This window comes from Halichoerus grypus, chromosome 9 (genome assembly GCF_964656455.1).
Source record: "Halichoerus grypus chromosome 9, mHalGry1.hap1.1, whole genome shotgun sequence".
NCBI classification, from domain to species: domain Eukaryota; kingdom Metazoa; phylum Chordata; class Mammalia; order Carnivora; family Phocidae; genus Halichoerus; species Halichoerus grypus.
The window spans coordinates 59,030,396-59,052,108 of record NC_135720.1 but is presented as its reverse complement, the minus strand read 5'-3'; the positions used below and the strand labels follow the sequence as shown (position 1 = coordinate 59,052,108).

General features: G+C 40.1%; 1 protein-coding gene across 1 annotated transcript in view; it reads right to left on the bottom strand.

Annotated features, from left to right (window-relative positions):
- Positions 1-717: 717 nt before the first annotated feature.
- SIM1 (SIM bHLH transcription factor 1) overlaps positions 718-21,713 on the bottom strand; it is a 63,371-nt gene continuing 42,375 nt past the window's right edge. Inside the window, exons 10-11 of the mRNA XM_036119350.2 lie at positions 3,740-4,142; positions 718-1,448 (exon numbers count right to left, since the gene is read on the bottom strand). Of these exons, the coding sequence (XP_035975243.1) occupies positions 718-1,448; positions 3,740-4,142 (1,134 nt within the window). The remainder of the gene's footprint in view (positions 1,449-3,739; positions 4,143-21,713) is intronic.

Genomic DNA, 21,713 nt, shown 5'->3' with positions numbered 1-21,713 from the left:
GGTGCTTTTACTTAGAAAACCCTTACTGCTATGTCAGTGTGATCCTGTTCCTTGTCTAACTCAAAAATAAAGTGAAAAATCACCACTTCCTGATTGCTTAAAATGGATACCAGGTGGAAACTCATTCTTGTACCATACCCAGAACCATTTCCCTAATTTATGCCTGAACCAAATGAGCTGACTGGTTGAAATCACAACGAAGAAACCAGTTTACAAGATGTATCTCTCTTTCTTAGTTATTTTAGGAATGGAAATTTCTTTAATAAGCTTAATGTGCTAGGGTTAAGAAAACTTACCCATTTGTGGGTTGTATTTAAGGTATATAGTCGACATTTCTGCATGTAAAGTGTACATAGCAGTTTGTGGATAAGCGGTCTGTGTGTATGAGGTTTACATCACAATGCAATACTGTCTTCTACCAGTCCTTTCATGTGGTATATATGCTCACTTAATCTACAAGAGTACTTTTCAATTCAAAATTTATCTATTCTGGTTCCATATAATTAGATGGGCAATTTATGTATTCATTTTAACTCCATTGTCTGTGTGTAACCCTGAATGCTAGTGCTCTTTGATTTTGCAGGAACACATGTCAAATATCCAGTAACTTAAATTATCCTCTCTAACCATCTGTGGCATAGTAAATGCTGGTAATGGGGCATTAAACTATAAATATGTTTCAGAGATCCTTAAAGAACAAAATATTTTAGAAAAACATCAGCTTCCATTGGTTATTATAACAGATGTTCCCTTGTGTCCTTGTGCCGGGTCTGGCTGCATCCTTAGATGGGAAGTTACATCAAAGTGTGAGCCATTACAGCCCAAGGAATAGTTTCTAATGGTTTCACTGTCATATAAGTGCTCCAGGGCATATCCAGTTAATGTGTAAGCATGCTTATCAAAATACTGCCGGTGAGAACCAAAGCAGTTTGGAGAGACGGCAGGATGGTCTCCCGCTGTCTGATGTGGAGACATATCCGAATGTAGATAGTCTTTAGCTAGGATCAAACTGGATTTTGAAATGCGATCCGAATTGGGACTACTTATTCGAGACAGTGCAGTGGGACTGTTGTCATAGTCATTTTCGTGGGGGCTCAGCATCTTTCCCTCTCTCTGCTGGATGTGGTCACATGGTGAAGAGTTGGCAAGAGCCGAGCTGTGGCAGACATCCCCTGTTGGCGGGGGCTGTTGGTAGTTTGCAAAACAGAGGGAGTGTTTTTTCCCAGCTCCATTAATGGAAGCCAGTTGGTCTGGGGGGGCTTTCCTTAGCTGCAATCTGTTCTCTTCTTCTTTAATCATTTGCTGGGTGGCTCTTATCAGAGTTTCAATTTTGCTAGGCTCGTGTGGGCTACTTTGATACTGCTCAGTGCGGTATCGGTCACCTGATTCGCTGGCAGACCCAGGGTCTGGAGAACTGACCACACTATCTTCATCCCAATGACCTCGCCCTAGAAATTAGAAAAAGTAAAAAGTAAGTGGTCTCAAAATTCATCCCCAAAACTGTAAGTGTGTTTCTTTTTCCTATTAAAAGAAACATTTATCTTTCATTTTTAAATGTATGCACCAATATTTAAAACAGACACAGGCTCACATGACAAAGCGTCAATGTATCGTACTGGCATTCCTCGTTTTCAGTGGCTTTTAAGTGCAGATGAAGTTTATCACAAGTTTTTTAGAAGGTAAACCTTGCCCGTGGGTCCTGGATGCCAATTAACAAAATGGTAGAGTGTTTATACTTCTCCGTGTATGCATATAGTTGGACCTGTCTGACTGTAAATAATTATAAAAGAAAAATGCATAGCATTTGGTTTATGATACTTTCTAGAGAAATGTTACATTAAACTGATGCTTTGAAAATGCTTTCCACTGGGTTTGAGGAAGACAATGATGGAGACTGGACTACTTTCCCAATTCCAAATAAATCATCTAAAATGTTAAAATTATTAAGTGTATCATAAGTAGAATTACAATAAAGCTCTAGAGTTAGTTTTAAAACTATTTGAGGGTTCAACATATATATATTCATAAATACATATATATGTATATGTATGCATGGATATATATATATATCTTGTCCCAATCAAAAATATAAATACTGTCTCCTCAAATCTAGAGATATAAATCTCAGTTTTACATATACTCATATGGTAATTCTGGTATCTTAGTTTCTGAAGGTGAAGAATAAATAAATACTTAAAATGTTAATAACAATCTGTTCTGAACCAAGGAGAGAGATTTAATACAGAGGAACAATGCATCCAAAATATATTCCATAAGCTACATTATTCTTAAAGCAGTGTGAAGTCAATATAAAAAGGGAAAGGAAAAGCAGGAAGGGACATATGAAAGCTGTAAACTGCTTAATGCAGAAGAGAAGCCCTGGATCACACTATTCATTGCTTTCCTTTTCCTCTTTCTTCTTATTTTATTTCTAATATTTTCTTCCAGACCGTGTAGGTTAAGCCAGGATTTTCGCTTCACTCCATTCTTTGGCAAGCAATTGCCCTTTGCCCTGGGTTTCCATTACCAGTCTACCATACTGAAGAAACTCAAAGCAAAAGTAGAAAAATAAAAAGCAAAAACAGAAACAAATTAAAATCCTTCGTGGAAGGCCGTCAGTGCCTGGGTGGTATCTGACAGAGACCATGGATGAGTACAACATTGTCTAGCCCCTTTCCCACCCTAAAGATCCAGCAAGAAGAGTAATATCACCCTGTTCGATCAATCTTAATGTCACTGACTTTTAATGAAACAGGGAGGGTGTCAGAGACCTGCCCAGACCCAAGCCTGGAATGGACAGAACGGGCTCTCCTTCACCAGTTTACTTTGAAATGAACAAATAAGAGCATTACTGGACTAAAGGCTTCAACCACAGTGCCCGTTTCTATGTGGTCATAGAACTGTATAATAATCCCAAGGTGAAAATTTCCATGGGTTCTATATATCACTCCATCTTTCACCCACAGAAGACTTTGTGGGTTGTCATAATAATGGGGGAAGGGGGTGGTTACCAGTATTTAATGCCCAGAGGACCAGGAGGGTTAAACCACCTATGAAGTGAGTGATAGACCATAAAGCAAAGCCTGGACTCCCCAACAGGTCAGTGGGGCCCTCATTGAGAAGCGTTACTAAATGAGCCCCAAAACTACAGAGGTCCACTTTTGAACCATCAGAATACAGAAGAAAATCATGCACAAGAAATTTAAATGCATACATATTACAAGTTCAATAGACTTACTCAACAATTGACTTTGACTTAATTTCTATACTTTTTATGATGTTTACAATGGGAATCATTTTTACTCACATGTCAAAAATAAATGCATGTGGCAAGCATGAGCAAAATTAATACACTTAAAAAGAGTGGATGTCGGGCGCCTGGGTGGTTCAGTTGGTTAAGCGACTGCCTTCGGCTCAGGTCATGATCCTGGAGTCCCTGGATCGAGTACCGCATCAGGCTCCCTGCTCGGCAGGGAGTCTGCTTCTCCCTCTGACCCTCCCCCCTCTCATGTGCTCTCTCTCTCATTCTCTCTCTCTCAAATAAATAAATAAAATCTTTAATAAAAAAAAAAAAAAAGAGTGGACGTGGTTTGTAAAATCCCACTGGTGTGAGTTCCTGATTTGTCAGTTGGAAGGAGAAAACCACTGGCTCGGTCCCTCCAGTGTCAAACCTAGACTCTTAGAGACCTACCCAGGGGCCCAATGCTGCCAGCTCGGGACTCATTTCAACCGCCCTTACCGTGGATCCTGTGGACGGAAGCGATGTGAGGCATGCTGTTTTCATAGGCTTCTCTGCTTTCTGGGGAAGACTTGGTCAGGGGCAAGGCTGCGCGAGAGCCCCACCAGGGCTCCCTCCCGGCCTGCGGCGTTCCCAGGAAGTACCTGCCTGCCTCACACCGGCCGCCCTCGCAGGCCTGGGTGTGGAAGTGCCTCTCCTCCACCAGCCTGGAATGGTCCAGCGCAAAGCCGTAGCACAGAGAGCTGCGGTCAGAGAACTGTCTATAGGCGCACGACGCGTCATGCTGGGAGCCGGGTCTCTCCGCGGGGTCCAGGAGCTGCGGAGAGGCTGTGTCGGTCAGGGGACTTCCACCCCACTGGCTGTCGTGATCAGATTCAGATCTTTCCGTGTGGAATCCCGAATACTGAAACCAAGAGAGTGAGAAAAGTACATTAAAAAAAAAAAAAAAAAAAAGCACCACGACGGTCACGTGAGCTTTAAGGCACTAAAATAAGCTCTATAAACTCTAGCACCACGCTGGGCACCCCTGACTTGGAACCACTTAATCAGTCGTGGTGCCTCAAAAGAAAATCCTTTTGGCTGCTGAAAGGAGGTAAACATGATACCAGAGATGGAGGAACTAAATAGCAGGCTGCAGAAGCGCCTCAGGTGAGTGACCTCACGTAGTTCCTCTATCAACCCTTTAATGAAGAGATTAGTAACCCATTGCATGAAGAGAGAAACTAAGGCCCAAGAGAGAAAATCATCTGCTCAAGGCCACAGGTGAGCAGGCGGCAGAGGCAGGATTCAAACCCAAGTCCTCCATCACTACCCACAGGGTATTGCCAAAAGGAGAGTCCAAGAAAGCTCTGTATTTTATTCCAATTTGCTGTTCAGATTTCTTTTTCTTAATTTAAAAACAAGACAAAAATTAGGTTTAAGGCCCAAAGTGCTGCATCTTCACTCTTTATACTAGACTGGTAACTCTCTGAGGGCCATGTTAATAAAGGCTTAACTAATTCAATGGCAATACAATGGTTAAAAAGACTTGCCCATATAGGCTGAACCTATTCACTAGGAGGCGTTTCTTGCTTCCCAAAGTAAAACTTCCAAGTATGCACAGGCTCATAGGACAAAACAGCTGCAGGCAACAATGTGCCTTGCTGGAATCACGCTGCTCACCTGTTGCCAGAGTTATTTGATCTGGTGTTGAAAGAAAACGCAAAAGGTTTAGCAGACCTCCCTAGGAGGTATGCTCAGTTTGAAGTTCCTCACGAGCCACTCAAATTAGTAATATAATTTCTACCAGTTTTTGGTTAGCTAACTAAGGCCAAACACAAGTCTAGGTACCATTCAGAGATTACCTGCTATGATAATCACAGACGCCATTTACTGAGAACTTACATTGTGTCTGGCAGTTGCTAACCATGGTACATATATTACATCACTGAATCCTCACAACCCCCTGGACTGTAACATATCTCCATTTTACAGATGGGGAAACTGCATCACTGAGAGTTTTAATAAGATGGTATGGCCACCCTGCAGTCTATCTGGCTCAAAGCCTGCACTCCAACCTTGATTTTACACTCGAGAGAAAACACTGTCAAGGAAGAGCGGAGAGAGGAAAAAAGGATCCAGTGTTAGAGACATTTCCAGAAAAGCGGCAGGGACCAAAATACAGTCTCTGGAACCAAAATATGAGTCCATTACATTTTCTTTCTTATCCCAGAAGAAAGAGGGATGGTGCTGGTGGTGTGGGGGGGGCCCAGGAGAAATTCAGGCAGCTCTGCCTAGGGGCTCTTAGAGCCAGAGAGATGAGGTGCAGAGGTTCCTCTGGGGGAACTCCAAAGTATGCCAATAACATAGCATGTTCAGGAAGGAGTTCTACACGAATTCCGAGCTCGAGATCTTTCTGTTACCATATCTCATTATTACTTTAATTATTTTCCAAATGTACATATGGACTATCAGTATATTCCACCAAAAAAAAAAAAAAAATAGTAAATGCAAATTCTCTCCCTGCAGAACTGTAAGATGAGCACCATAATGTATCCCGAGTGCCATTTCCCTACATCACACCTCCACATGCCATCGGCCTTTTCTCCCCGTGAACACCAGCCTCTCATTTTATAAGACACCACCTTCACTTTCACCAAGTGAACGTTGGCACCCCCTTCCTTATCGAGGGGGGATCAGAGTGCTATACACTTGCCCTTTGGTAACACCATTTGTGCACCTGCCTAGGAGAATTTCAGATCATCAGTGCTCTTCCAAGCCAGGAATTGCCCAGGCTCTGCTTGTTTTGATAAAAGTATAAACCAGGCCTATTTCTGAAGTACTCCAGTCAAGACTTTTGAGCCTGTTGAGAGTGAAAAAGCTTTCCCTGAGTGTGTATGGGAAAGTGCTATTGGCGCAGCAGAGAAGAACATTCTGTCCTTGGCTCACAAAGAAAATTCAACACAAGGCAACCCTGGCAGACATGAGGTACACGTTTCAAGAGCACCCAAAGAAGAATTTGATGGATAAGCCTCTTGTCAATAGTCAGGAAACTATAATAGCAAGCATACTGCCCTTAAAGGAGGCGGAAGTTGGGTGGTTGAGTTAGACCAAGAAGATTGGTACAGAGGAAAAGCCTAGATGCAAACCTTTGTTTTTCAAGACCTGTAAACTTGCACCTGTGTGTACCATCAATTCTCTGAGCCACATTCACCTCTTTAAAATGAATTGCACTGGATGTAAACTCTGTTGAGAACCCTATAGATCCATACATTGATCTGAAAAATTTCAGGTGTTCATCAAGTCTTAGAGGCAAGAGAGAGAGCAGAAGGGAAGGCGGGCAGCTGATACATGCAGACCGTGCCATACAATCAGTGACTGCTGCATAAGAAGGCTCCTGGTCTTCCTCACACCTACCTTTGCTGCTTACTACATAAACAATCTTGGGCAAGTGATTTAATTTCTTTTGTACCAACAGGAAAAGGGTCGTGATGATACTTAACCTACCAAAGGCCAAACCAGAATGGGGGCCATTTAACAGAAGAGGAAATAGGGACAGGAAGCCAAGAGAACCTGATTCCAGGTCCACCCCTTCTAGTAACTCTCAGGGTAACCTTGGGCAAATTACTTTACCTTTCTTAGCCTCACCTAAAGAATGATACATTGGATTAGATTAGATGCTCTCTAACTTTTCTTTCAGCTTTAAAATTCTATACGATAGAATCATTATTTGGTATCATTTCTAGTGTTGAAACATAGGATTCCTATGCCTGCCTTTATATTTCATTGATTTAAAGGAGGTAAATTATTTAGAACTATAATCCAAGTCCAAGAATGTTTATTGTCATGGTTATAAAAAGAAAGTTGTTATGTAAGTTTTATTTTACTATTATGTAAATTTTTCCCCAAGTGTCCCCTTACAGCACAAGTTTTATAGGGACTACATGATGTCTTTTGGTCAATAAATTATTATATTCTAGAGGCTTCTGGCAGGATAATGGCAGCCATTTGAATCTGTACCTCTTCACAAATCCTAACCCTAGAACAAAGAGCACAAATGGAATCACCCATGACCCATGCTATCGGCATTACTGGGAGGTAGAGAGTATGCTAAATTTCAATTTATGAAAAATAAAAATAAAAAGTCAAACAGCAAACACTATGAACCTGTGGGTCCAGAGGGTAGGGTAAGGGCAGGTATAAGAGACTCCAAGAGAGAGACAGAGACAGAGAGGAGAGAGAGAGAGAAGTCTGAGAGAGAGAGAGAGAAAAGTTTAGGACAAAGGCAAAACAGACAAAATTGTCCACAGAAAGAAAAAATACACCACAAGTAAGTGCCAAAATAAGAACAGAAGTCAGTGTCTGGTAGTTCACGACACTGGCCACAAGGAAAAGGCTTAAAATCAAGCAAAATCTAAGGTAGCAGCCTGGGACAAGAGTCATTTTCATAAGAGAAAAATGTAAATCGAGAATGGGTTGTGTCCATAGAAGAGAGAGCATGAAAGGAAAGGAGGAAAAGGGGGAAATTAAGGATCCAGAAGACAGGAAAGAAAAACAAAAGACAGGTGAACCCCTTCTTTCCTCTCTACCCCCTCTCTACCACCATTGTCATCCATTTACACAACCATATTTCACAAAACTGACAAGATAGGGTGCTCTTTAAATAGTAACCCAACCCATGAAATGCTAAGGAATAGGGGAAAAAATTAAACTTGCTATAAAACTCCTGTAGGAAAAAAAAAATGAAATGGAAATACGATCATCTCAGCTGATAAAAATTCTCATCAAATAACCAACTACTTCACAAAGGAAAGTTGTAAGACAACACACCAACCTAAAATAAGTACCCTCAACAAGCACACACGACATACCTGGGTGCACACACTCAGAACCAGAAATTTTAAAACTAAGAAATGGACCCAAAAACCCCACCCAACAACAATAAAACAGGAAAAAATGCAGTGAAAACTGACCAAACTCACAGAAATTGAATAAGTGAAGAATAAGTTACAAGTTGTGAAAAGGGTACAGATTTGAATGAACATTTAATGAGGGAAATTGAAGATAAGCTGGAAAACATGTAAGGATACAAAAATTGGATAGAGAGGGGTGCCTGGGTGGCTCAGTCATTAAGCGTCTGCCTTAGGCTCGGGTCATGATCTCAGGGTCCTGGGATCGAGCCCCGCATCGGGCTCCCTGCTCCGCGGGAAGCCTGCTTCTCCCTCTCCCACTCCCCTTGCTTGTGTTCCCTCTTTCACTGTGTCTCTCTCTGTCAAATAAATAAATAAAATCTTAAAAAAAAATTGGATAGAAAAAATTAAAAGGTCAAAGTGGTTGAAAGAAGATAGAAAAGTTTCAATATATGCATAGTGTTTATGTAGAAGGTAAAGGAACTAGAATTTTTAGAACAATTTGAAAAAGAAGAATATAGTGAGAGAGAGAATCTGTCTACCCAACTTCAAGACTTACCATCATAACTGTGTGGTATTGATGGAGAAATACATGTATAGATCAACAAAACAGAATACAGAACCCATAAAGGAACCCATACAAATATGCCCAGCTGATTTTTTACAAAGGTGCAAAAACGATTCAAGAAAGGAAAGACAGACTTCTCAATAAATGGTTGCTGAAATAATTGGACATCTACAGGCAAAAATAAAATGAACCTCAACCCAGGTCTCATACCTTATACAAAAATTAACTCAAATGGATCACAGACTTAAATATAAAATATAAATATATAAAAGACTTAAATTAAAAATATAAATATAAAATTGTAAAACTTTTAGAAAATAAAAAAAGAAAATCTTTAAAATCTGGGACTAGGTAAAGATTTTTTAGACTTGATACCAAAACACAATGCATTAAACATTTTTTGATAAATTGGACTTGATCAAAATTGAAAACTTTTGCTTTGTTAAAGATTCTGTTAAGAGGATGAAAAGACAAGCTATAGATCAGGAGAAAACATTTCAAAACCGCATATCCAACAAAAGGACTAGAATCTAGAATATATAAAGAACTCTCGAAACTCAATTAAAAAAAAGGGGCAAAAGGCGTGAAGAGACATTTCACCAAATAGATATACAGATGACAATCACATGAAAAGATGTTCAACATCATTAGCAATTAGGGAGACGCAAATTAAAACCGCAATGAAATATCATCATATACCTATTAGACTGGCTAAAATTAAAAATAGTGACAACAAGTGCTGACAAAGATGCAGGAAAACTGGATCATCCATACATTGCTGGTGCGAATGTTAAATGGTACAGCTGCCTTGGAAAACAGTCTGGCAGCTTCTAAAAAAAAAAAAAACTAAACATGCAACTACCATATGCAATCCTGGACATTTTTCCAGATAAAGGAAAATTATATTCATACAAAAACCTACAGATGAATGTCTAGAACAGTATCTTTTTTTCCGCTTCCTGGTCCTCTTTTTTTCTAAGATTTATTTATTTATTTGAGAGAGAGATAGAAAGCATGAGCAGGAAAGGCAGAGGGAGAGGGAGAGAGAGAATCTCAGGCAGACTCAGAGCTGAGCTCAGGGCTTGATCCCACGACCCTGAGATCATGACCTGCGCCAAAACCAAGAGTTGGATGCTTAACAGACTGAGCCACCCAGGTGCCCGTCTGGTCCTCTTTGTTATTGTGCTCTTTTTTTTTTTTTAAAGTTATTTTTAACTGTGGTAAAATGCACATAAAATTTTCGTTCTTACCCATTTTTAAGTGTACATTTCAGTGACAGCACATTCGCATTCCTGTGCAACCATCAGCACCATCCACCTCCAGAACACTGTGTCCTGCAAAACTGAAACTCTATACCCATCAAACAATAACTCCTCATTCTCCCCTCCCTTTAGCCCCTGGAAACCACCACTCTACTTTCTGTCAGAGGAAAACCAAATGAATCCCAGGAACCCCCAAACTGCCCTAACACTGGGTATTCCCAGAACCTAGCCACCTCGCAGATCTTTCTGGCACTATTATCTAATCATGCCACTCTCTTGCTTAAAACCATTCTTTTTTTATGTCTTTCTGTCTATGCATCAAAGAACACATCAATACCACTTATGTACAAAAAAAAAAAAACTAGAGAAAATGCAAGGAGACTAAGAAACCACTCTCAGTATAAAATAAGTAAAGTCAACTTAAAAAAAAGACCACAGGGGCGCCTGGGTGGCTCAGTCATTAAGCATCTGCCTTCGGCTCGGGTCATGATCCCAGGGTCCTGGGATCGAGCCCCACATCGGGCTCCCTGCTCAGCGGAGAGTCTGCTTCTCCTTCTCCCTCTGCCTGCTGCTCCCCCGGCTTGTGCTCTCTCTCTCTGTCAAATAAATAAATAAAATCTTTAAAAAATAAATAAATAAAAATTAAAAAAAGAAAATTTAATTTTCAAAAAAGGCATTCATGTTGGCAAATTAAAAAGTAGGTCAGATGAAAGATGCCCTTGTTCTCACGAAATATGAAACCAAATGCCACCCACCAAAGTTGGGCTAAAGCTGGCAGGCAAAGAGCTTGGATGACTGCCAGAAATGGATGTCAATGACATCCACGTACCCCAGCTTCCCTTTGGGATTCAGTTCACGAAAGAATCATCCCTTCCAGAAGAGACCGATATCTCATCTGGTTACAGGTTTAAACCATCAGCTGGGGCTTAATATGCATCCAATGGGAACTTTTTGCAATAATTCATCCTGTGATTCAGTCTAATATTTATTGAGTGCCTACTATTTGCAGAGCAGTATGCCTGGTGATATGAGAAATGCAGCTCCACCTTCACACTAGTGAACAGAACATAAACAGTGCACAGAACATAACTTTAATACAAGTAAGAAAACGGCATTGGCCTGAATAGAGAGAAAACCAATATAGTTTAGGAGTTCAAAGAAGGGAGCCATTTTTCTCTCTCTCTCTAAACACTGTAGTTGCTTGGGAAGGTAAACAGGAGTTTATGACTGATTAAGAGGCAATTGACTATATGATTGGCATATGCTAACTAATACCCATAACAATAGCTACCATTACCAAATACTTGCTATGTTCTAGTCACTATGCTGAGATCCCACAGACATTATCTTATTAAATGCTAACATCTTAAAAGTATTATTAATCCCTTTACAGATGCAGCAAATGAAGCTCAAAAAACAAACAAAAAATTTGCCCAAGTTCACATGACTGGAGTTTAAGAGGAGAGATTCAATTCCAGAGCCCTTGCTCCTTCCGGTTCCCCAGACTCATCTAGATGTGTGTATTTAGATACCGAGGACAACAGTGTCCTACTCTCTAAGCAGTAATGGATGCCAGGTCCCCAAGCGTGTTTTCACAAAGGACACTTTCTCTAAGCCCTACGCTACAGTAAACTATCTCCACACGCCTTTGGGTGGTATTCTCCCAACCCAGGAAAGTTCTTCCACCACAATTACACCCACAGATAGTCTTCCTTCAGTAACAGTCAGGAGGTTCATTCCTGCCTCCACAGTATGTTCCAGACAGGTGCTCTGCATTCATCTGGATGTGGCAGCAATAACCCAACTCAGGAAAAATGCCAGATGTTCCAACAATAGATGTTACAGTTATCTATTTTTATTCTGGCAGCTCATTGAGGTTTTTATCATTTTTAGCTGTAAAATATAGAGAGAGACCCTCTTATGGTAAAGTCCTGTTTTCCATGAAAAACTTTCACTCTATCAGGCATGAGCAGCTTTCCTCTTGATTTGTGTCTGAACCATGAGAAAAAACATCACAGATGCAGACTACATTGTACTAAGAACATATGCATGCTTTTAAATCACTTTTATCTTACTTTTTACTAATGTAACCCTGAAACATAAAATACGTTCTTTTTTTTTCATTCACTGTTCTGGGAAGAACAGATGGTAAAAGGGTTAGATTAAAGTAATGCAGCATGTCCATTAAAATAACCCCCACTGCTGGGGCTGCTTCCCTCAGACAGGAGTTGTGTTTACTATTCAGTATGACTTTGGCTTACACAAATTGGAGATTGCCGGGGGTTTTCTCAAGGATAAACAGAAGGGGAAGAGAAAAACTAACATCAAAATCGAATGCATTTTTAAAAAACAATTATGCAGGTTATTTTGTGCTAATCTGAGAAGCTGAGTGAAAACACGTGCCTGGGATAATGTAAGAGAACAGCAGTGAAATAAGAGTCCATTTCTAACTTAAAAAATTGTACTACCTAGAAGTCATAGCTAACTGAAACGGCAAAGAGGATATCAAGTAGACATTACTTTCTACATTCCTGAATTCCTGCTAGTAGTAGGTAGAGATTTCTTGCACCACTTATTTCTAACATTGTCTTATTAATCAACAGCAAGAGTAATTCTGTACAGGCTACACATTAAGAGAGGCTAAGTATAATTTATACACAAGTAGCAAAATATTTAGCATTGGAAAAGAATCCTCAAGAGTTTTTCTATGAAATCCAGTTTAATTACATATAGGTCTTAAAGAGTTAAGTTAAAAAAAAAAAAAAAAAAAAAACTTCCTCAAGAAAAATTAGAGAATGCATTTTAAAAGAAAAAAAAAATCAATTGAGTCACATCCCAGAGTCAAGGATGGTTTTACCAAAAGAACCGAGCAATAAATATTTCCATTTATACCATAAACAATTAGAAAGCAAATACAGACTCAAAATTCTACTATTTGCAATTTTAAATATTTTGGCCATTTCTTCTTTCACTTAGAAAATGGTATTAATTGTCAGCTTCTCATAATCACTGCTTAAAACTGTGTTCACAAGATTTTCTCCCATTATTTTTATGATTTGCTCCGCTTACAACTATTATTTACTGTGACATTGCTTTTAGCTTTAATCCACATTTTAGTTATTTTTAGCTCAAAGAATATTCTGGTGAGAAATCTTTCATACCTGTAAGTTCCCCGATACATTTCATGAAGTAGAAACATGGGAAGTTTTTTAATGTGCCTCAAGTATGGTTTGAAACATCATAGGCCTTCTCTTAATCCACCCCCCCCACCCCCCCCCCCCCCAGTTAAAGAAATGCTCCTGGGATCTGGTTCACTCATTTTTTCTCACAGAAAAGTAACCATAGTTGACATCTCATTAGCTGTCAGAGTGATATGCAGCTGGAAGGGAATCTGCACTCCGGACCCGAGGCTAGGTTTCCTGCAATGTAATTCTGTAAGGAATCTCTTATAGCGTTCCATATGGAGAGAGCTGTTCCCAAACCATGAAATCCACAATTCACATCCTTTTGTAAATCCAAAGGTAAAGTCCTAAAGGCTTGCAGGCATTTTCATTGCACCAAAGATTTTAAAACAGGTAATGAACATAGAAGAAGCATTTAATTAAGCCCCTTACGTCATGGCATATGCAGCTGTAAATGATCAAGAATATCCCAACTTGCATAGACAATGCAGAAATAGCTCTATTCCATGGGGTAAATCCTGGATTTCTAGGACCAGTAACATTAGTTTTAATGGTGATGTTCTTCCGTGATGGGCTTCGGGCATGAGCCAGAACCACTTCCATTCTTTCATCAATGCTCTAACTCAGCCTCTGACTTTTCACATGGAAGTGGCAGCTTAGATGGGCATGAATTAGATGGGTACAGGTGGTGTTACCTGCTCCAACCCCTTCGTGCAGTGTTTTTGGGTCTTCTACTGGTTTGTTCTGGGTCTGGACAAAGGACTGGCTGCCCACGCTACTCTTGGCAGTGTCCTAGAACTGGGCCAACAGACTGGCAGTTGTATTACCTGCTTTCTGCCTGGTAAAAGAGAAGATCTATCAGCTTTGTAATTTTGTGAAAAGAAATTGGAGCTCAAAGGCCCTCTACCAAGTTAATCAGTTTCAAAGTGGTATCTGTAAAAGGAAAAATGGTTCTAGCTTTTCTTCTGCTAAGTCAAACACAGTAAAATAATGAGGAAAATTAAAATAGCACAAACTATTAAACAATATAAATCAGAACCTTGACTCTTCCAGAAAATCATAGCAATTCGATGCAGTATAATATGCAACAGGAGTTTCCTAGAAGTTATGAAAGAAGGAAGAGTTAAATCTAGATTTCTTAAAGATATCCAAATCTAACTTTCTTAACTCTAGAAGGTTCCCATTATGAGTGGGTCAAATCCCACCATGAACTGTCAAATAAGGCACTGCTGTCTTTAATTTCACTATTTAGTTTTAATAATTTTTGTTTAAACAAAATTTTTTTAAAGAGGTTTTTGTGGGTTTTTTTAATGATTTTATTTATTTATTTGACAGAGAGAGACACAGTGAGAGAGGGAACACAAGCAAGGGGAGTGGGAGAGGGAGAAGCAGGCTTCCTGCAGAGCAGGGAGCCCGATGCGGGGCTCAATCCCAGGACCCCAGGATCATGACCTGAGCCGAAGGCGGACACTTAACGACTGAGCCACCCAGGCGCCCCTAAACAAATTTTTTGTCAAAATAAATTCCCCTGGATACATTTTGATGGTAGATTCAGCCATTCCCCTCTTTCTGTTCAGCTGGGGAGCAGAATTGCTAATTCCAGAATTGCTATCACTTCCACTAAGCCAAAAGCAGAGGCTTTCCACTTGATGTTTGACACTAACTCTCCCCCAGATTCACACCATCCTATGTTTTGGCACAGATGTGTGTAACATGAATTATGCCTTATAATCAGGAATCTATGGGGATGAGAGGCAGTCTGCAGCTGGGCTTTTGTGGGTAGCTGGGATTTGAGAGGCCCCACAGGCAAGGTGTCCATACAGTGGACTCCAGCTAGAGTGGAGAGTTGATGTAGGGGAAGCTGGAGCCCGTGCAGGTAAGGCAGGCAGAGGCGGAGATGTAGCCTGGGCCACATTTAGAGACTAGACCTCATACTATAACCAACAAGGAGCCTCTGTAGGTTTTTTTTCTTTTTAAGATTTTATTTATTTATTTGAGAGAGAGAGAGAGAGCACGAGTGGTGGGGAGGGGAGTGGTAGGAAGGTGCTCCCTGAGCAGGGAGCCCAATGTGGGACTGGACCCCAGGACCCGGGGATCATGACCTGAGCCGAAGGCAGATCCTTAACCGACTGAGCCACCAGGCACCACTTGTAGGTTTTTAAGTAGGGCCAGGGGCAGAGGGTAATGAGGTGGGTATATGCCAAAAATGATTTGCTCTGGCAGGAATGATTAGAGACTGAAAGAATAGTAAGGACGCACAGAAGGTAGTCTAAATGTGATGTCCTACTCCAGAGAGCCTGGAACCAGACAAAGACAGTAGGAATAAGGTAGAAGAAGGGCCAAGGGCCAAGAAACATGAAGCAACATGACCCTCACAAGGCCCTTTGTGTTCAAAGGATCAAAAACCAAACCAAACCAGCAAACAAAAAAAGTGTTTTAAGAGAATTTTCCCTTTCTTATAGAAGAAATCTATCCCACATAGAGCATAATATTACTAAAGGTATAATACAAAAAGTGCATATAGATTATTAAAAGAATAAAGGAGTGATCTAGAAAGTATCTACGGATCATGGAACTGAGCCCTAGAACTAGGGTTGAATCTGTAAACAAAGACAGGTCTCTGAGATGGAAGACATGCCAAAATGGCATTTCATGCACAGACACTCAAATGTCAATGCAATTATTTTGTAATCAAAACACTCACACACACACATATACACACACATGCGCGTGCACAAATATCAGCTGTCACATCTCCATTGTTGCATTCAAGATGCAGTGGGGACATGGAGAATAGAAAGCCCACTTGAGATGTGGATGGTTCTCTGCCCCTAGAGTAAGAGACAGAGAATGCTTATTCAAAGTTACACCCTTACAACACATCTAATTTACACTACCACATCTAATTCCTCCTCAGCACCTAGGTGTTTGATTTGTGCTGCAGGATTTTGCACCTGTGAAACCATTCCCAGGCTGTTTTTGGTGTGTACTTTTTGCCTCTTTACATAGGTTATATAAATTCCTTAGTAGCAGAATGTTTTCCTTCCCTGGAGTTTTTATATCTCTAAAGGCAACGAACAAAGTATTCTCACACTTTAATGTAATCATTCATTCATTCATTCATTCATTCCCTTACATTTAGTGAGTAAATATGTGGAAGACACCATACTAGATGCTGGGGTGGGGTTGGGGTGGATATGAAATAGACACGGTTACTACTTTCAAAGAGATTATAATCCAAGAGAGGAGACACAACATAACTAGAAGGCAGTAGAAGGTAGATTATTCTAAATAGAGAACCAAGGGGAAATATAATCCAGTTATATTTCATGAAAAATGTAGCATTCAATCTAGGCCTTGGAAGATAGGCAGAATTTTTAAAAATAGAAGCAATGCAGGCAGAAATAAATGCACAAGCACAAGCATGGAGGCAGGGAAGGACAAGGGATTCAGCAAATAGTGAGCAGACTGATCTGGCTGCATCACGGGGTTCAGGCAATAAAGGACCCAATTATAGATGACCTTGAGTAACAGCTAGGGCCATGGCAGTTCTCCACGCACTGACATGGTTGGTGGTCTTTTAAGGTCCATCTGGGAAATAGGGCAAACTGTAGAGGAAAATGTCCCAGAGTGGGGGCAAAATTAAGATACCATTGCAATCCTCCAGAGTGAGAGAACTTCTAGGACACAGGCAATGGGAGAAGGGTAAGTGGGTGGGAAGCTAAAAAAGCACAGCTGCTAGAGCAAGCATGGAGTCTGGTCCTTGAGGGAGCACCCACAAACTAAAGGGCTTTATTGACTGTCATTTCATAGTCCCACTGCAAACCTTGCAAACAGGGATAAATTTGCACTTGCTGATAACTCCCCATGACATGTGAGGTCTCTAGGCCTCGAGGCCATTGGTTCTCTCACTGTCAGCCCCCAACTCCGACCTCCAGCCCACTGCTAGACGGGCAGCTCAGCCCCCAGCCCATGCCACCATACCTGCACCACAGGCCTTTATCACACGTCCACTACACTGGGTTTCAATGATCTTTTTACAGTTTTTTTAAATCCTTTTTAACATTTTTTATTTTTTTTAAATTCTTTATTTAAATTCATTGTAGTTAACACATAGCATATTATTACTTCCAGAATTTAGTGATTCATCAGTTGCATATAACACCCAGTGCTCATTCCATCAAGTGCCCTCCTTAATGCCCATCCCCCAGTTATCCCATCCCTCCCCCCACCTCCCCTCCAGCAACCGTCAGTTTGTTTCCTAGAGCTCAGCATCTCTTATGGTTTGCCTCCCTCTCCCTTTTCATCTTATTTTGTTTTTCCTTCCCTTCCCCTATGTTCATCTGTTTTGTTTCTTTAAAAAAAATTACCATTACTTTTTTATCTCCCCCAATGAATCTGTAAACCCTCTGGGGCAAAGACTGTATCTCCAGAACTTAATACATCTCATCACTGCCCTATTTCTTTCTCTACCTCCCCTACCCCCTTCATGGGCTCATCCATCCATTAATCCTGGACACCACTGTGCCCCTGCCTCAACCATGTGCCAAGAGAATAAAAAGGCAGAAGCTGTGGTCTTGAGGTCCCACGAATGACCACATCTTATAATTCTTCTCTAAAATGTTGCCTTGTCTCCCCAACAAGACCATGCACACGGTTCCTTAAGGACCTACCTTTAGCATTTTAGTGTACATACTAGTTATTTAACTAAATATAACAGTTAGCAAAAAACAAAGAACAAACCCATAACACAGAGGTCTCATCTTATTGAGCAGAATCTTTTCTAAAATAATGCTCAGAGGGGTGGGGTGGGAGGGATGGGGTGGCTGGGTGATAGACACTGGGGAGGGTATGTGCTGTGGTGAGTGCTGTGAATTGTGCAAGACTGTTGAATCACAGATCTGTACCTCTGAAACAAATAATGCAATATATGTTAAGAAAAAAAAAAAAGAAGAAGAAGATAGCAGGAGGGGAAGAATGAAGGGGGGGAAATCGGAGGGGGAGACGAACCATGAGAGACGATGGACTCTGAAAAACAAATGAGGGTTCTAGAGGGGAAGGGGGTGGGGGAATGGGTTAGCCTGGTGATGGGTATTAAAGAGGGCACGCTCTGCATGGAGCACTGGGTGTTATGCACAAACAATGAATCATGGAACGCTACATCAAAAACTAATGATGTAATGTATGGTGATTAACATAACAATAAAAAATAAAAAATAAAATAAAATAAAATAATACTCAGAGTTTCATCTATGAAGATGTTTTTAAAAAACCACAAAGGACCACTCTAATAATCTCCCGATATTTCTGTAGGAGAGGGACACTAATCTCAAATTTATACATGACCAGAAAATATAAACAAGCGTATAAAATTTCTGAAAAGATAACTTCATTTATTTGAAAGATGCATCAAAAACTTTTCTTGTGGTTAATGATCAAGGATTACATGTTTTCATGCTACATATAAAACATGAAATGAGGGGATGTCTCTCCTGGTAGTCATAGAAGTACTATATTTGAGAAATCCTTGGTCCTTCTTTTCTCTGGAACTTAAAAAGTTAGGCTCTTAGCATAGCAGTCACCGGTGTATTTTTGAGGTCAGAAAGAACCTTTGCAGAAACAGAGTTTTTACCTTCACCAAAAGGAAGCCAGATTGCTGGCAGTGAAAATTCAGAGGGTTCTGTGGGATTATTTAAGGTAACGGCTGTGGAGTAAAACCTACAAGTGTTATAGTGTATCTGTAGCGAGTGATTAAATACTTTCAGATTTCAGAAGCACACACAGTCTTATGCATGCGCTGTTATTACAGAATTATATGGTGTATTGGTTATTACTGACTAGGGAAAAAGCAAGAGGAGGGCAGGATGATGCAATAAAACAAGAGGGCATGCACTGTCTATAATAAACATAACAATTATAAACATGCCATAATGAGAAGTTTAAAAGGAAACAGGAATCAGAAGGTGGAATGGGGGGGCTATGGGATAGGAAGGCAATTTATTCATGATTGACATGATTAAACCATAGCAAGATAACATCCAACTATATTAAAGTAGCCATGACTCCTTCCATAAAAACAGGTGAAAAATATTGTCACAATCGATAATAGATAAGATGTGAAAAATAAATTCTACAAACTCAACATTTCTGATTCAACAGAACTATAAAAACAAGTTGCTATTTTCATGACTATAAACCCAATAACAATAAAATACAACTGTCATAATGTATCCCCAGGCCTTAACAGTTTTGCCGCTGTACAGAAAAGCGCAGTAGCTCTGTGCAGAGTCTTTGGAAATCAACTATAATAGTGCCTACGACAATTTTTCCAAAACCATTCAAAAACAATTCTGTTTTGACCTTTCTTGTCCTGAGTAATACATAGAGGTACAAAGGTGATTGAGTCATTCATTAAGTGGCTATAATATAATCAAGTCTAAAATCATTCCCAAGAGCATCTCATATCAGGAGGGGACCTGAAGGTTCATCTATTACTGCAAACTGGGTGTGACAGCAAATTACAATTTGTGCATGTCTCACATGTTCAAAGAAGGGCGCCTAAATAATTCCAAAAAGCAGCGTTACTATTTGCCATTCAGCAGACATCTTTGAGAAATTTCTAGATATGCCCAACACATCATAGAGCAAGGAGCCTAATAAATAACATTGATAGAATCATTAAATCTCCATTTACATAACTAATAAGAGGAGCAAGACAGGACCCTGTGAGTTCAGCTTTGCTCTGGAAACTGCCTCTTGAAAATTCTAATGAGAAGAATTTGCACGCTAAAAGCATGTAACCATGGAAATAACAGACAAGATTTTCTTTTTATTTTTGAGAAAAGGGGCAGAAGTATTTAAAATTAAATGCAAAAGCTTGATCATTTAGGAACCAAAAATGCATTTATTATGGATCTATTAACCTATGAAGGAAAATTCAGTATGAGTTTGTCATTAACTACAAAAAATAAGCTTTAAAGTATAATTTCAAGATAAATCTTTAAGTGATCAAATTACTCTGTAAGGAGAATTGGTGCAAGCAGCCAAGGACAAAAAGGATTTCATCCATTCTTCCTCTATAAGGCCTTCTACTTCCAGAGAGAACTTTAGTTCAGACCTTCACAGATGCACGCCGGGACTATTCACATGAGGAGTCTGCCTTGCTTTAACCACCTTATGTTTTCATTCCCTGTTCAAAAGCCTTTACTGGCTCTTCACAAAACAAACTCTAAATTCCTTGGCCTGGCAGATATTTGGTACCAATCAATGCTTCCCAACATATCATCCCTAGTCCTCATCCACAGGGACAAACTCTCCCCCACTTCACTCCAGTTCCAGTAACAATGCATCCCTGCATTTCTTCATAATCTTGGTCTTCCTGAAGTGTCCTCTCCTTTCCCTTATGCCTGTGTGCCTGAATCCTACTCTCAAAGCCAGGTCGGGCACAATGCCTCCTCCAGTCATCCAGGCCACTGTCCCTGCAACTGACACCACTCATAAAGCCCTTTGTGTACACCATCTCTTTCCTATACACTACTGATTCTAATGTGTAAATTATCATTTCAGCTGTGCCGTAAAACTTAAGGACATTTCTTATACCACTTTTTTATATTCTAGCACCTTTCACCCAACCCCTACCCTCATTCACCACAATGGCCAGCATCTTTCCAATGGAGGCGCTCAGCTAGCATCTACTGAGTCAAAGACACATAATAGCAATGATGCATGAAAATTAAAGGTTAAGTATCCCTTCATAATACAAGGACAATTTGAAACAAATGAGACTTCTGAGTAGCTAATTTTTTTTCTTTAACACTTCTAAGGATTTGGAATCCAAGATGATGCTACCAAATTGCTTTCTTCCAGAAGATACAGTGATGAGTTTGCCCTGGATTTCATGCTTTGCCAATGTGCCTGCCCCCAGAGGGCCTTCTGCTCACCCCATGACAATTCACGACAAATGCCTGTTCCCTCATCTGTCTATAGGTGTAGCTCCTTGAAAGCAAAGGCAGTATGTTCCATTTCTGATCTCTACATATTAGTAGCCCATATAGTAGGAACTCAGTCAATGATTGACCTAGCACCATGATTGTCTAAAGTAAACACAATTAAAGAATAACCTTTACTAGGCACATAAACATTAAGTAAACTTAATTCATGACTGTGTGATTTCAAATGAGACATATAGCCAAAATTTTAAGGACTACATATATGTAAGTACTAAGCACAAAAATGAACACACAAACATCAAGAGAAATCTTATATGGACATACGTGTTTGCATGTGCATGATTTTTATACATCCTAGAATATTTCTAGAAGAAAGCTCAATTTTAGAGAGGGAAAATAAGGGAATAGAGGTGTTTTTTCTACCTTCCACTCTTCTGTATTATTATTTTTTCCTGGTGCAAAAGGTGTTTTTATTATAGCACGGGGGACAGGACCCATGGGCAGAAAGGGCAGCACTGGAGTTGTGAGGAGGAATTGATTATATACTTTGGAGTTGAGGAAGGTAAAGAAAAAGGGAAGTTTCCAAAAGAACTTTCATATGCTAAAGAAGATGCGAGGGATCCTG